The sequence below is a fragment of the Triticum urartu genome, chromosome 2A (assembly GCF_056163025.1).
Source record: "Triticum urartu cultivar PI428250 chromosome 2A, HENAU_Tu73, whole genome shotgun sequence".
Lineage (NCBI taxonomy): Eukaryota > Viridiplantae > Streptophyta > Magnoliopsida > Poales > Poaceae > Triticum > Triticum urartu.
Window position 1 is genome coordinate 666899807 of NC_141874.1, and position 15795 is coordinate 666915601.

A 15795-nucleotide genomic window follows, 5' to 3' on the forward strand; every position below is an offset into this window, starting at 1 on the left:
TCCGGAACAGGCCCCAAGATGGGATCTCGTGGGTACAGAAGGGTGCGGCGGTGGAATTAGATTTTTGGCTTCGTATCTGATCGTTTGGGGGTGCGTAGGTATTTATAGGAGCAAGGAGCACGTCGGTGGAGCTTCGAGGGGCCCACGAGGCAGGGGGGCGCACCCTACACCCTCGTGACCGCCTCTCTTCTTTCTTGACGGAGGGTCCAAGTCTCCTAGATCATATTTGTTGAGAAAATCACGTTTCGGAAGGTTTCATTTCATTTGGACTCCGTTTGATATTCCGTTTCTTCGAAACATTGAAATAGGCAAAAAAAAACAGCAATTCTGGGCTAGGTCTCCGGTTAATAGGTTAGTCCCAAAAGTAATATAAAAGTGAAAAATAAAGCTCAATATGGTCCAAAACAGTAGATAATATAGCATGGAGCAATCAAAAATTATAGATACGTTGGAGACGTATCAGCTGCATCAACAAACGGCACAAAGGGCTACCGCCTTGCTTGAGCAACCTCGTCGAGTTTCCACTCCAGCCACGACTTCCGCGATGCATCGAATGTTACGACTGTGGAGGGTGCCCGTCGGCTTGCCTTTGGATTCTTCTTCAGTCTCACCGTCTGCGTCGCTACCGTTGTGACTGCGGGGGGGTGTTGAGTAAGGTGATTGTATTGGATACATAGGATAGACTAGGAAAGTATTCTGGCTTGTCTTGTACTCCAAATAAATCATGTACTCCTATATATATGCCCACGAGACTCAAACAATACAACGAACTATTCCACCAAATCCCTTTCTCCCTTCTAACATTTCCAACATTAGGTTAGTTTTTTTTTTTTGAGGGTAACATTAGGTTAGTTGCCAGTCTTTTTTGGATGGCTACCAGTTTCTTTTTTCCTTTTTTTGTTTGAGAATACCAGTTTCTTTTTCCAGGAGAATGGTAACGGCATTCGGTATACTTGGGCCGCATGGGAACGGGATACCCTACCACTCCTTTCTAGCCCATCAAGGCAGGTAACTCTCCAGCGGGTTCTCGCGCCACGCAACACCCTCGTCAGTCGTCCCTTCCCCACACGAGCACTGCAATTCTGGAACCGCCTGTTCTCCCTTGCCACCGGAGAACTGCTAAATTCGCTCGACACCGTCGAAGAAGATGGAGCAGGCGACATCGATCTCGTCGTCCTCCCATGAACCTGGTTCGTTCCTGCCCCCCGTCTCCGTTTTGGTAGGAAATAGAGAAATTAAGCTTCTCCGTCCGATGCATGGAGGCGCGCAGTTCATCACGATCTGTGTTCTTACTTTTTCTTTTTTCTTTTCTTTTTTGGCGGGAAGATCTGTGTTCTTACTATTCATGTGACGTTTCTACTGAAGCGCCGGCGCCGGATGAGAATGAGATGGGGATGGAGCAGGTCCTGGCGGATCTGCAGGCGCTCAAGGGGCTCTACGGCCTGCTTTACAGGGCCCCCCAGCCAAATGAAAATGTAAGATTGCTTGAAGATCGATCAGCATGTTTTACTGCCTAAACAACCATTGCTTCTTTCAACAAGTCTTCTTCAACTGCGTCCGTCGATGCGTGCATTTTAAATTTCTGGATTTGCTAACTCTCGGTTGATCGATCATGACTTTCTTAATCATATTGTTTTTGAATTTCAATAGCAAATGCTGTTTTTCCCCCTCTTAACAAATTATTACAGCAAGCTGAATGTTTTCTTAGATTCATATGAACAAAGTTGTAAACTAGACTGGGAAATAAGATGTTCTCAGTCCGCTGAGATGATACTATATTGTTCTGCAACAAATTATTACAATAATATGAACTTTTTCTTTAAATCTGCATGAATAAATTGAGAAATGAGATTTGTTTTTATTGCCTTCAGACGTGTTTGGCTACCAAAGATTAGGAAGAACATAACATAACATAATGGAAAATGGTGGTTCTATTCCAAATTAGTGCATTATAAGTCTTTTTTTTGCATGAGAAACAAATTTCCACGCCAAAGGCGAAAAAAATGAGCTGTTGCCTTTGTTTCAAAAGAAAAGAGAGGTTTGCTATTTCTAAGGCAAACTAATACCAAAATGCCATTGTGAGGTTTACTGTTGTTGTGTGCTAGTTTTAGTTGCTTATTTGTAAAGTTCAACATGATTTTCAAACTGTATGCCCATCCAATTTTAAAAGGATAAAAAAATAAAAATATGATATCGTCGGATTAGAAATGGACACTCTCAAGAAATAAATGGGAATGGTTTTTCTACCCCTTGTCCTTGCTCGGAGATTCGTCCCACATTTTTCCGAGTTATGTTGATGTTTGCCTTGTTTGCTTGTTTCGTAGCGTATCATAAACGTTACACCGTTGAAGAGTGAAAATTTGTGCTTCTGTCAGATCCTCCCTATCTTTTGATCGAGCTTGTATAGGTGCATACTGCCTGCTAGGACCGATAGTACTATACTGTCTGGGATGGAGTCAGGTCCTTTGTCACCCCTAGGAGTCGTCTAGCAGAAATTTGTTTCTGGGTGGGGTAGAAGAACTAGGAATCACAGATCTCTGCCTTTAAGGTTGAGATGAATCGATCTCGTTCGACGGAACGAAAACACCTCATATGTCGAATTCCAGAAAACCAGCAAGAGGTTCCTCTCTTTTTGATCCCAAGGGCCGAGCGACAACCTCGACCAGAGCTGAAGTTTCGTCATATTTTGATCAAGTTCCATGGGATTTTCCCTTATTTTAGAAGTATATCGTAATGTTTCATTGTATATTATCAAAAATAGTTGCACGAAATATCCAACACATCGAACAGCAGATGAAAAATGCCGCCCATGGTAGATAAACGTTTCTTCGAAACTAACATGATAGTAATTGCCAATATACAAGAAAACTTCAGGCATCTTAGTTTCGTTTACATTTTCAGTTGCAACTCTAATTTAAACTCAACATTGTTGCAGTTGAACGAGGCATCAAGAGATATGTTAATGAAGATGCTAGACAACGCTACTCAGCAGACTCTCCTAAGACAGGCAAAGGTAATAATACATTTGCAGTAGTAATTATATATTGCCTTCTTGGGCAAATGCTGATAAGCAGAGCGATCGCTCGTCTGTACGCTTGCAGCTGCTGTCAGGCCCCCTGATGTCTCCTGCTGTGGAGAGGAAGCTCTCGATCCAACCAGGCCGCCGGACAAGCGGCAACGCCGAGCATCGCCTGAAGCCGACCGCGTCGCCCAGCCCCAGCCTCTGCGCCAGCCAGATGTCCCGGAGGCTGAAGCCGCAGAGCTCGGCGAGAAGCCGGGACGCCCGCAGCGTGTACGACGACCATCGCCGCCGCGAGAGGGACGGTCGTCTCCTTGCTCGCGTCGACTCCGGCCGCTCGTCAAGAACCGCGATGCCGCAGCTCCATCAGAGGACTCCGGATCAGCGCCTTTCCCGCCTCGCCTCCAACCGTTCGTCCAGGGTCGCCGAGCCGCGGCTCCATCCGAGCACTCCGGAGCAGCGCCTTTCCCGCGTCGACTCCAACCGCTCGTCCAGGGTCGCCGAGCCACGGCTCCGTCCGAGCACTCGGCCGGAGCAGCACCTTTCCCGCCTCGCCTCCAACCGTTCGTCCAGGGTCGCCGAGCCACGGCTCCGTCCGAGCACTCCGGAGCAGCGCCTTTCCCGCGTCGCCTCCAACCGTTCGTCCAGGGTCGCCGAGCCACGGCGCGGCGTGGCGAGCGGCAACGCTCCGCGCGCCGACCGCAGCGACAGGCATAGCAGGCTGCGCGGGAGCTCTGGACGTGGTGATCGTTCGTCGTCACCGTCGTCGTCGTCCTCGCCAGAGCGGAGCAACAGGCGCCGCTCCGTGTCCCGCGCGCCCTCGTCGCATGGTCGCGCCACGGTGCGAGGAGTGGGGGCGTATGGCTCCTCGACGCGTCGTTACAGCGGGAGGCTGGAGTCTGGGTTGTCCATGGGCGTGAGGTCACGCCGCGGCTCCGAGCGGGCCGGACGCGGCGCGGCCACGCCGAGGCGATCGTCGTCGAGCAGTGGCGAGGCGGCCACGATAAGCAGCCGCATCAGGCCGACCCGGGAACTCACAGAGCGCCGCGTACACGAATCTGAAGAAAGCGGAGAACGGAGCCTTCGGCGGCGACAGAGGAAGGAAGGTGCCGTCGGTGGCAGCACTAGCATGGGCTGGTCAAGCCGTCGGCCGCGGCGAGCGCTGGACCCAATCACCTCCGGCAGCACGTACAGCAGCAGCTCGTCAGCTGCCGCTAGCCCGTCTCCCTCCGCCAGCCCCACGGCGCCAACATCAACATCGGCCCCTTCAGCTTCTTCCTACTCCTCGTCGGCGTCGGCGTCAGCGCCGCGGCGAGGCAGTGCGCTGCCGGAGCACAAATTCAAGGAGGCGTCGAGCGCGTCAAGAAGTCGCCGGCGCCGGGAACGACAGGAGAGAAGGGAAGGGCGGCTACGAATGTTCAAGGAGAAGCTGGCGCTGGTGTTCCACCACCGCCATGACCATCACCACCACCACCACATCGGTGGCGGTGGCGGGCGCTCCGGCAGCCCCGTGCCCAGGCGCGACCGCCGCAGCAACAACAGCAAGTCGCCGTGGAGCTACCTCGGCGGCATGTTCCACCGCAGCATTGGCCACGACGCAAAGAAAAGCCACGACGCAAAGGAAAACCACGGCGCAAAGAAAAACCACGACGCAAAGGAAAACCAGGACGCAAAAAAGAAGACCACGAGCCGGACGGTGGTGCCGGTGCCGGCGCCGGCGAAGAAGCGCGGCGGGGGGCAAGCGCAGTCGCTGTTCGGCGCGCTGGTGAAGCACAAGTTGGGAGCGCGGAAGGCACCGGCGCGAGCTCCGACGGCGCGCGCGGGTACCCAGAGCAGGATGCAGGTCAATCACTGGTGGCAACTGCTGAGGCAACAGCACGGCCAGGCACAGCGTACCGGCAGGGCACGTCGTCGTTTAGGACAAGGGAAAGCACCGTAGTTTTGTGCGCCTGGGTCTGCAAGCACTCTCGTGCAGCATGTACTACAATGTGTGTTCAATTTGTTTGCTTTGCTTTAGTTGAGAAGTTGACCTGTTGGCCGGAGAGCCACGATGCCGAGTCCGGATTTACTAGGCCGCTGCCTCGATTCTCTGCTGTTTTGTTTAGACTTCCGATAGAATTAACTGCGAGCCGAACGCTGCGCCTCAAATAACGGGAAAGCCAGCTCCTGCATTGGCCATGCACGGGCGCTGCATGCGCGTGTGAAGCCTCGAGCGTGGGGCGAGGCACACCGGTTGGCTAGCTTCCTTCCGATTTCACCGGCCGGGATTAATTACAGACAATTACTGATAGCGCATTCAGTGACACCTAAATCCTGCCAATCCTGCCGTCCGGCCCTTTAAACCCGGACGGAGGTAGTATGTTCTTACAATTAATTTGTCGTTGCATTGAGGGTAGACAATAAAATCTGAGAATACAAATGATAAATGCCACATGTTACTCTCTCCTTTTCGGTTTACAGGGCTTATCTCAAAATTTTAGTTTTTTCATTTTATAAGGCTAAATTTGGTTGTTTTTCATCACATGTTCAGATTCTAAGGTGCATTAAATCATTGCATGCAAGTATTAAGAGAAAATTGACCAATGCATGTACTTTATGCATGCATGCATTGCAATTTATGCATTGATAAACATAATTTTTTGAGGAAAACAAGTGCATTAATTAGGTGCTTTTGCAAATTACAAAAAGTATTCCACCATTCATCATCTACCTTGGTTGGTGAGATTTTTGAATTGAGCCATATAAACCGAAAAGGAGGGAGTAGGTGCGTGACACTTTGGCCCAAACATTTTTTGATGGCAATTCCAGTAACTCAAGGATAGCAAATTTCAATGATACACGGAAAGTTTCTGTCAAAAACTGAAGCACGAAAGTTGCCATGCTTGCCATCCTCGCGTAACTAAACTTACCATAGCAAAGGACGGTGGTGCTAAAAAGTCGTCGATGAGCCGCTGCTGAGATGCAACCACTATGCTGCAACCAAGGTGTTGCTTGAGGGCGGTGCAAGCTTGCTAGCTATCGCCAGCGAAGGTGCTCACCGGTGCGGGTTGGCCTGCATAGGTCGTTGGGGTTTGCAACATTGCCTATGTTGCAGTGCAACATGCCCCGGTTGCACGAGCGGTGTTTGGAGAGTCATGCAAGCTGGAGGTGACCGCAACATGATCCATGTTGCAATTGGTGACCAATGACCCATGTGTTTTTGCACTCATTCAAGGTGACCCCAACATGGTCCATGTTGTAATGGATAACTGCCACATGGTCCGTGTTTGTGATGATGCGATGGCTACACGAGACAAATATAACGATGCATGACCCCAAACGATCTTTGCCAAAGATTAGTCGACTTGCGTGGTCCCTAAATTTCAGGAACCCTCTTACGAACGAAGACATACATGAGATTCATGGAAAGCCTGAGGCGGAGATGCGCCTGCTCGTAGGTCAATGGCGGACATGAGGCGAACAACTTCCTGCTAGACCAGAGAAGAAAAGAGCTCTCTATCTTGAAGTATCTTTCACCCTTTGAAATGGGGTGAGGGTTCCCCAATTTATAAAAAAATGGAAGAAGACTATAATTTAGCCCTTTGGGCTACAACATAAAATGAGAAGCATCATGATTCTCTTTACTGTTGATCCTAAAGGCAGCATGAGTGAGGCGATCCTTACACTAAACATAGCCTGCCCGGTAACTGAGCATAACATAAAACCCAACACGCTTGTTCAGAAGGTGTATTAAGGGAATGTTTGCAATATATGTCAATGGTATATTTGATTTTATGGAACATGGATATATGAAATAATAATATAAAAACAAAAAATTCATACTATGATTTATTGTGTTTGATTGATTATTGTAAAATATTTGTTGAATATAAATTGCATAACAGGACAAGCATGTTTGCATATCGAGGTGACCTTTTTCTCATGTATGTTGCATGCTGAGGTGGTACATTTGCATGTTGAGAGAAATATGTTAGTGTGGGGTAGCTATTTAGATATTAAGATTAACATGAAATTAAACTTAAGTAAAAAGGCATGCCAAATATATGGAAACAATCCAAACAAAGGCCAATAATTTGGACATGACCAAAATATTGGTAGGTAAGTTTATCACCATCCAAACATATCCTAAGAATAAAACACTACCAATGAACATACAATGGCAGATCCAATAGCCTATAGCTGCATTACGATTTGAATCAGGATGCATTTCCTGCATCCAAAAACTTTCCAGCGTCTAAAATTCATGCATTCAAAAGCTTTCGAGCATCTGAAGCACTCCATTTTTACGAACCCATTTCTGTTGTCAGAACAACATAGCTTGCCAAAGCTCACCATGGATTAAAAACTTATTTACTATTATGAATAATATATCTCACATAAAAGAATACATATACTGATAGCCATACAAGGGAGAGACAAAAAGGGCGGAAATCGACAAAATTTACGAACTAATCACCAAAGGTTTAGCAAGTAGTATCAGACATGGCTGCTGCTGAACTGTAGCAGCTTATTTCCAAGACAACAAGGAATTACAGCTGGAAGTGGCAAAAGCCATTTCTTATAATACCTCCCAAAGAAATGAACAGATAGTACAAAGTTGCCATCATATGCAGGGCTGACTCATCAACCTTTAGTTCTTCACAGTGGTGACGTGCCTCAGAAGCATTTGAATCACCTCTGGAGAGATGTTTGCTGCCTGCTGCTTGAGCTGCTCAATCTTTACGTTTGTCTCTTGCTCAAGGCGTTTGACGTTTGCGCCAGAGTCACCGCTGGTCTGGAAGTGGAAATGATCAGAAGCCCTGTTATTATCTTATATAAACGAACAGATTGAATGTGCAGATGCGCGGTACATACCTCGGTGAGCTTCCTCTGGAAATCAGCCTCCATTTGTGCACGGTACTCAGCTATTTCTCTCTCAGCCTCTTCTTTGGCTTGCCTAAGCCTCGCCGTTTTAGCTGACAGAGACATCAGATTTCAGTTCATAGACAGAAGTAGATAGGAGTAATTTAATTTCAGCTTCGCAGTGAACAATAATATTCATAGAAGTTCAAATATTTCTATGGTACTCCCTCCGCTCCTAAGTATGTCTTTTTAGAGATTCCAATGCGGACTACATACGGAGCAAAATGAGTGAGTCTACACTCTAAAATATGTCTATATATATCCGTATGTAGTCCTTATTGAAATCTCTAAAAAGACTTATATTTAGGCCCCGGAACCCAAAGACTTTGATAACCGTAACAGATTTTGCCAACTCAACAATGCAATGCAAACATTTCACTTTCTGTACCCAACAAAAGAAAAGATGACATGGCCTATCAAGTAAGAAAGACAACATTACCAGGCAAAGAAGTTACACAACGCTAGCAACCATGCTCTGTGCTACAAACCAGATGATGATCTCATAACTCACAATGGAACAACATCTATCATGACTTTAAAGTTCACTTAGTATAGCAGACGAGACATAGCAAATACTCTCTCCGTTCCCTAAAATAAAACCTTTTAGCTATTTCAAAATATTGATTACATACATACTAAAATGAGTGAACATACATACTAAAATGTGTCTAGATACATACGAATCAGGAAAAAGCTAAAAGGCCTTGTGTTCATTAGAAAATGACATTAGATCATGACAAATCCTACAAAAATCGGTGAATGCATCAAAATATAAAGTATCCACTGTAGCAAACAGAGCAGACCCTCACAGACTTCATAATGTTCTCACTCCACAATATTATGCTCGATACATAATTAATTAAGCCAAAAAATAAGAAATTTACCAGCCCTAGCAGCATTTACAATTTGCTGAGCTTCTTGCTCTGCAGCAAGCAATTGCTGGATTCCACTCGGGCGCCTGCTTGAGTCCATGTTTGGGCTGCAGAATGAAGAACAATAATCAACGAAATGCAAATGGGTATGCAATATTGTTACATGGTTAGGAGTCCTAAAACACAGAATGTCACATAACATCCCAAAACTCCTAACAAAAGGGAAGCCTATAGCACTATCCATGCTGTAACCACCTGCAGTTTTACAGACAGAGATAGCTGGAAGAAAAATCGCACAAATCTGCTACTCAGAATACCAAATATCAACATTAGCTGGAGCTACAAAACTACCACAGAAGGCAGTATTTCGCTTCAAGCGGCTTAAACATTCATACGCAATTGCCTGATTCCAGGGCCTGACTACCTTGGAGCAACAAACTAATCAGGTCAATTTAGCGTACATAGCAACAGCCACTGCAGAATAGTTGGATCTACCCAGGCAGGTCTACACAAGCTTACAAGCCAGCTAGATGCCCACACATTACGGACCGCTACCTCAAACTGCAAATCCAGATCAGATCAGCTAAGATCCAGCAACAGAGGCCAGCTACTTGACAAATCAGCGATCCCCGAACACCCTTTGCTTATCCTCAATCGACCGGATCATCAAACAAACAGCGCCCAAATTGCAATAGCGTGAGCGAGCAGGATCGAATCGACGAAACGACCCGGCATCAAGCGCGGCCGATTCCGGCCCAGATCCGCCCAGATCGACGCGACGGGAAAAGAAATCAACGGAAAATCCCCCTGCGAGGAGGCGGATCGAGCTCGTACCTGACGGAGAGAGGCGAGACGACTCGAATCACGTGGAAGACGAGAAGGATCCGTGGGGAAAAGCTATCCTCTGCTGCTCCTCTCGCCGTCGTGGCCCCGACCTTTCCAGACTATTTATTACGGCCGCGCAATTGTATCGTTGTCTTGTGCCGAGCAGGGCCGGGCCGGGCCGGCCGTTTCAGATCCACTCGGTTACGAATAGGGCCTGTTAGCACTAATAAGGCCCAGAGGCGCGGGCAGCAAATAATAATATCTCTTCTCCCAAACCCCCAATCAAAACCCCATCCATTCCGGTTCCACCTCCTCCTCCGCTCGTCTCCTACTCTCCCGCCATGGCCACCGCAGCGCGCGCCGTCGCCGCCGCCGCGCGCCCGGCGCGGCCGGTGCTCCAGCCGCGGCGCCTCCCGTGCCCATCCGCTCGCCCCGCGCGGCCTCGCGTCGGCCGCGCCGTCCGCTGCATGGCGCGGCGGCCCGACGCCTCGTACTCGCCGCTGCGGCCGGGGCAGGGCGGGGACCGCGCGCCCACGGAGATGGCGCCGCTGTTCCCCGGCTGCGACTACGAGCACTGGCTCATCGTCATGGAAAAGCCCGGCGGCGAGGGCGCCACCAAGCACCAGATGATCGACTGCTACATCCAGACCCTCGCCAAGGTCGTGGGCAGGTAATCCGCGCGCGTTTGGCTCGATTTCTATCCGTCCCTACCGTGGGTGTTTCGCGGAATGAGGCTAATTTTGGTTTTGCTGTTGGTCGCCGGTGTAGCGAGGAGGAGTCGAAGAAGAGGATCTACAACGTGTCCTGTGAGCGCTACTTTGGGTTTGGGTGCGAGATTGACGAGGAAACGTCCAACAAGCTGGAAGGTATACATCAGCGAAATGCAAACTTTTTTCCATATTTAAGCACACATTGTGATAATTGGATATGAGTGCCATCTTAGGTTTCAGTTTCCAGTTGATGTACAGTCGTATTTCAGTATTCTGTTGTCTAGTTTAATAACATGATTAACACACCCTTTTGCTAACTGCGGGTCAAAACATTTCAAGTGCAAAATGTGTGAATGCCAAGGTCCAAGGATTACATAATACTGGGAAAAGGGCAAGTTGTAACATGCTCATGTTTGTCCCATATTAGTAGAGACTGAATTGTGCTGCACTATTGCAATCTGTGATCCTTTGGTGATGGGTATATTGGTTCATGGACATTGTTTTTTGTATATCTCACTTGGGTTGTATGGTATGCTACTGCACTTTTACCTTCGTTGATGGTGTATCAGGGATTTGATTTCTTGATATTTTGATTCTAGAAGGTTTATTATGTGAAATGTGCTGTAACAGCCTTATGTTTGGCATATACTACTTGTTTGTGGAATGTTCAGTAGCTAATCTGAAGAGAAAGTTTGCTATTGACTAGTGAGTACAGCTTCAGTGTTATGGTATTTATATACTTATCTGCATATGTACATTTGTTTAATGTCAGTAGCTAATATTCAGAGATATTTTGCTGTTGGATATCTGGTGGTTTCATAACCGTTGTTTGTGTTTTCAATATACAGGCCTCCCGGGTGTTCTTTTTGTGCTTCCGGATTCCTATGTTGATGCTGAGAACAAGGACTATGGTGGTAAGATTATTGCTTATGTTCTCTCTATTCCATTGTTTTGGCGTATTTTTCGAATTTTATGCTAGCTGTTGGTAGGCCATACTTTATGATTGTCCTTGAAGTAGAATTGGTCAATCAGATTTATGATACCTTAATCCAAATGACTTGATTCTACTTAATGAGTCACTATCAGTTCTGTGCATTGATGTGCTCACTGCACAGTTTGATTCAATATACTCCCTCCGTAGATACATTCGTATGTAGACAAATCTAAGACAAGCTTTTTTGGACGGAGGTAATAGTTACTACATTACATGATTGAGGAAACCTTATTTAGGAGTATAAAGGTGCATTAATTTATTAGTCAGTGTTAAGGTTATAGTCCTTAAATGATCCTTTTGGAAAGACTGATCCTTCAAACATGATTTGCATGGCTTTCTATTCAAGGGTTTATACCATCCTCAGACTGTTCACATGCCTCCTGAGCCGTTAATTGTACAAGTGCAATTGATCCTTTCAGACCTGAAGTATATACTACACCTATGCATACTTCTGTTCTCCATGAAGAACATTTCTCACAAATGTGATCATATTTGTCCCGGATTTTCATCATGCTGCCCTTCTTTGCAGCCGAGTTATTTGTGAACGGAGAGATCGTCCAACGATCACCGGAAAGGCAGAGAAGGGTGGAGCCGGTGCCTCAGAGAGCTCAAGATAGACCGCGTTACAGCGACCGGACTCGCTATGTGAAGAGGAGGGAGAACCAGGCCTACCAACGGTGACATGTCCCCGTCGGTGTACCGCACAAGTGGCCCACTGCTATCGCTCCTTGCCCTAGATATAGCAACTGCTCCACGCCCGAAATGCCCCTCGTCGTCTTTGCTGCATTGTAGCCTCGCCATATCTGGGCGTTTATTTTCTTCACGAACTGTAGGTTAAGGACTGCATGTACTACTGTGAGTGACTTGTTCCGTTGTTTTGGTAACGGTATCTTGGTTTGCGGCGGAAAGAAAAAAAAAGTTCATGTGTTTGGAGCTCTGAGATTATTTTCACTCGTGATGATGAATCCTCCCTACCCTGTTTCAGCTCCATTAATTCGCCCTCTGTAACAAGCGTAGGTAGTAGCAGCACTGCAGCAGGGAGCTCATTTTCAGAAATCATCCATCTCTGTGTTGTCGCACGAGCCATGATGCCAGTGACCACGGGAGGCGGCACGGTTCGGTAACAATGTGGAAGCCAATCGGGGACGCGGAGGAACAACGCAGCGGCGCGATGAGTTTTACCAGCAAACGTGTGGTGGCGGTGGCGACATGGAGAATGCACGTGCAGGTCCGTGATTGGCTGCCTTATCCGCCGAATCCTACACGTGCAGGTCCGTGATTGGCTGCCTTATCCGCCGAATCCTCCCGCTGCATGCCGAGCGCACAACACACGCGCCGGCCAGCCAGCCAGCCCCGTGACCGAGACCGTGCGAGCGCTCAAGTCGAACGGAGTGAGGGAAATGGCGGGCGCGACCTTCCTCTCTGCTCCCGCGCTGCGCCTCGGCCTCCCTTCCGTCTCGTCGCCGGTGCGCAGACACGCACACGTATGTATGCTTCCCGATTCAGACCGCGAGTCCCCTCTCATGCTAAGTTAACAGCTTTCTCCGTGCAGATTCAGGTGTGCTGCCAGGCCAAGTCCGGGGGCTCCGGCGCCGAGGCGGCCGCCGCTTGCGAAGAGGCTCTGCGGTTCCGCAGAAGGGATCTGATCGGGGGCTGCTTCGGCGCCGCCGTTGGCTTGGTATGTGATACTACTTCTCTATGCAGCTCAGCAGTCCCTGCAGGCTGCAGCTCAGCTCTGCTGCATCATCATGGGTGGCAGTATGGTACAGCTAAACAAATGCAGCATGCATGATGGAAGAATGATGACAACCGGCACCTCCATGGCTTTTTTTTTGAACCGGGCCTCAACCCCTTTCCATTAAAAGCATAACGGAAATACATACTTCAAAGAACCACAGACCCAAGAACCAAATTCAGCATAAGGAAACTAGAAAGGGGGGGCGAGTTCAAGGCACCACTGGGAAACCCACCATGAGCACTCGTCATCGAGCAGCTCATTGCGGGGCGAAAACCCAGCGACACCTGTGATCACGCAACCTATAGGATCTAAACACCAAGGAGTCTCCAAAAGGAACCCGAAACAGTCTAAATTCACCAAGCTTACAGGCTCACAAAAGAGCAATCAGAGCACTCGCGCAGGAGTGAAAGGCAGCCTATCCCTGACAGACGAGAACTCGAAGCTTCGAAGAGATGCAGAAGGGATCAGTTCGAAGCTGAGTTGGTTGGAGCCACGCAGATTCTCATCATCATCGAAGCACTGGACCTGAGCATCTTGGCTCCGCGCTCCATGGCTTTTATCTATCGTAATTACAGTTGTTTGTTTATGCGGTGTGTTAGGAAATCGTTGAGGGCTCTACGAGGTTCACAGGGGTGGCTGCTGCGGCTGACCTGATCGAACGCCGGCAGCGCTCCGAGTTCCAATGTAGGTTGCCTCAGCTCCCTCTTTTCGCTTCAAATGCTACGTAGTACATATGCTTCTTAATGACCTTTCGGGTTGGTGCACTCTGCTGTTTGTTTCTTCAGCAAGCATCAAAAGCACCCTCACAGCAGCCATAGAGGTGAGATAACTGCACATTATGTACACTCAGATCGTCATCAATTTCACCTGTCTGTCCCATTGTCGGCTGAAACTCTGAAAGTCTTTTGCAGGCAAAGCCAGAGCTCGTGCCGTCTCTCTTGACCTTGGCACTGAATGATGCTATGACATACGACAAGGTCTGCTCTCTAAATGGCTTCTGGCAATTGGTTACATGTTCACATTGAGGTAACTGATGGTGCTACTGGCTGTTAACTTAACTCTTCTGCAGGCTACGAAGACAGGAGGGCCAAATGGGTCCATCAGGCTAAGGTAGTAGCTACCAGCTTCTCTTTCTGCATCTTTGTGGTTATGTTACAGTTAAGCTCTGCAAGTGACAGCCTAACAAGTTGCTCGGCCTTGTTGTTTGATCAATTCCTGTTAAACAATAAAGTGCAGAAATAAGCAGACCTGAAAACAGTGGACTTTCTGCTGCCTTAGATCTGCTAGTAGAAGCAAAGAAAGAGATTGATTCCTACTCCAAGGGAGGCCCCATTTCATTTGCAGATTTGGTCCAAATAGGGGGTATGCTAATTTGATTAGCCATATGATCTGTGTGTGTACTGCACTACTGATGTATACTCAAATAAACTTTTACCCGCAACAGCATCACAGGCACTTAAGAAAACGTTCCTTGATGCGGCCATTGCCAAGACCGGTGGGAACGAAGAGAAGGGAAGGACCCTATACTCGGCATACGGTTCAAGTGGGCAGGTATTCATCCACTTCGCCAGGCCGGAGCCTGTCTGTTCATTTCTTCTTCTGTAATATAGACCTAGTTTGCTAATATACAAGTCGGTACACATTCATTGTAGTGGGGTTTCTTCGACAAAATATTCGGGCGAGACGACGCACAAGAACCTGATCCAGAGGGCAGGGTGCCTCAGTGGAGCACCGCTTCTGTCCAGGAAATGAAGGACAAGTTTATCTCCGTCGGTCTCGGTCCTCGTCAGGTCACTTCTACTCATTGATCGTTTCATAATTTCTCCTTTAGTTACAGATCACTTTTTCTATTGGACTGCAGAAGTTGTGATTTCAGTCTAACCAGTACCAGGAGAATTCTACTGCAGGTTGCTGTGATGTCGGCCTTCTTCGGACCCGACCAAGCTGCCACGGAGGAGAAACTGATCGCTGATCCAGACTGCCGGCCATGGGTCGAGAAGTACCAGCGCAGTCGCGAGACGGTCTCCCGAACCGACTACGAGGTAAGGGATTTAATGGACATGTTCAAGCTGCCAATGCCAATGCCGCAGGACATATATATGTTCTGAAATCCTCACCTCTGGTTTTTAAACTCTGCTTCTGAATGTGTATGTATGCCAGGTTGACCTGATAACCGCGGTCACCAAGCTGAGCTACCTGGGCCAGAAGATAAACTACGAGGCCTACACATACCCCAAGCAAAAGATTAACTTGGGTAAACTGAAGCTGTGATTGATGATTGCGCTGGGCATATCTGCGAGCGATTGGGTGTGTATGGAGAATGAGTTTGATATGGGGAGAGTTAATGTTTTGGCTGAGTCTTGTCGTGTTTTAGAAAAAGAAAGATTTATTGCTTTTGCTCTCTGCGTCATAGATGCACACACATACCTTTTTTTAGTTGTTGGAGCTGATTCTGGCAGATCCATCAGTAGGGTATCCCAGCGAGGTGAGTAGATCGGCAGGAGGCCAGATTTACCTAGGTTCAGGTCCTCCTTACGAGGTAAAACCCTACTCGGCCTCGGCTTATTTTTAGTTGTATGTTGTCTATCGACTAGCTCAGTCTCGGCTTATATAAGATATTGCGGCCCCTGGGTTGCACAAACATAGTCAGCTATGTCCCCCTAAAAAAAACATTGTCGACTATGTCGGTGGAGGAGAGTCCTCTATGGCTTCAGCTTCCTTGTCTTGAACAGTAA

General features: G+C 48.0%; 4 protein-coding genes across 5 annotated transcripts; 3 read left to right on the forward strand and 1 right to left on the reverse strand.

The window, feature by feature from the left end:
* Positions 1–1021: 1021 nt before the first annotated feature.
* Positions 1022–6303, forward strand: LOC125537759 (uncharacterized). The gene is made up of 4 exons (XM_048701078.2): positions 1022–1190; positions 1327–1475; positions 2936–3013; positions 3102–6303. Exons 1-4 carry the CDS (start codon positions 1148–1150, stop codon positions 4956–4958), a joined length of 2127 nt encoding a protein of 708 aa, XP_048557035.2. The 5' UTR covers positions 1022–1147; the 3' UTR covers positions 4959–6303.
* A 1050-nt stretch (positions 6304–7353) lies between these two features.
* Positions 7354–9780, reverse strand: LOC125539588 (V-type proton ATPase subunit G1). The gene is made up of 4 exons (XM_048703080.2): positions 9628–9780; positions 8806–8900; positions 7874–7974; positions 7354–7793 (listed from the first exon to the last, which is right to left on the reverse strand). Exons 2-4 carry the CDS (start codon positions 8891–8893, stop codon positions 7650–7652), a joined length of 333 nt encoding a protein of 110 aa, XP_048559037.1. The 5' UTR covers positions 8894–8900; positions 9628–9780; the 3' UTR covers positions 7354–7649.
* Positions 9781–9901: 121 nt separating this feature from the next.
* Positions 9902–12259, forward strand: LOC125539587 (multiple organellar RNA editing factor 2, chloroplastic). Its single transcript, XM_048703077.2, has 4 exons — positions 9902–10288; positions 10387–10484; positions 11177–11242; positions 11852–12259. The coding sequence occupies exons 1-4, from the start codon at positions 9960–9962 to the stop codon at positions 12001–12003; spliced, it is 645 nt and encodes a 214-aa protein (XP_048559034.2). The 5' UTR covers positions 9902–9959; the 3' UTR covers positions 12004–12259.
* A 371-nt stretch (positions 12260–12630) lies between these two features.
* Positions 12631–15457, forward strand: TL29 (ascorbate peroxidase 4). 2 transcript variants are annotated; one of them, XM_048703075.2, is made up of 11 exons: positions 12631–12806; positions 12875–13000; positions 13660–13744; positions 13846–13880; positions 13972–14037; positions 14130–14170; positions 14292–14422; positions 14505–14611; positions 14713–14850; positions 14968–15102; positions 15221–15457. In XM_048703075.2, the coding sequence occupies exons 1-11, from the start codon at positions 12723–12725 to the stop codon at positions 15329–15331; spliced, it is 1059 nt and encodes a 352-aa protein (XP_048559032.1). In that variant the 5' UTR covers positions 12631–12722; the 3' UTR covers positions 15332–15457. The 2 variants fall into 2 exon arrangements, with proteins under 2 accessions (XP_048559032.1, XP_048559033.1); XM_048703076.2 differs by having other exon boundaries at positions 12637–12788.
* Positions 15458–15795: the final 338 nt, after the last annotated feature.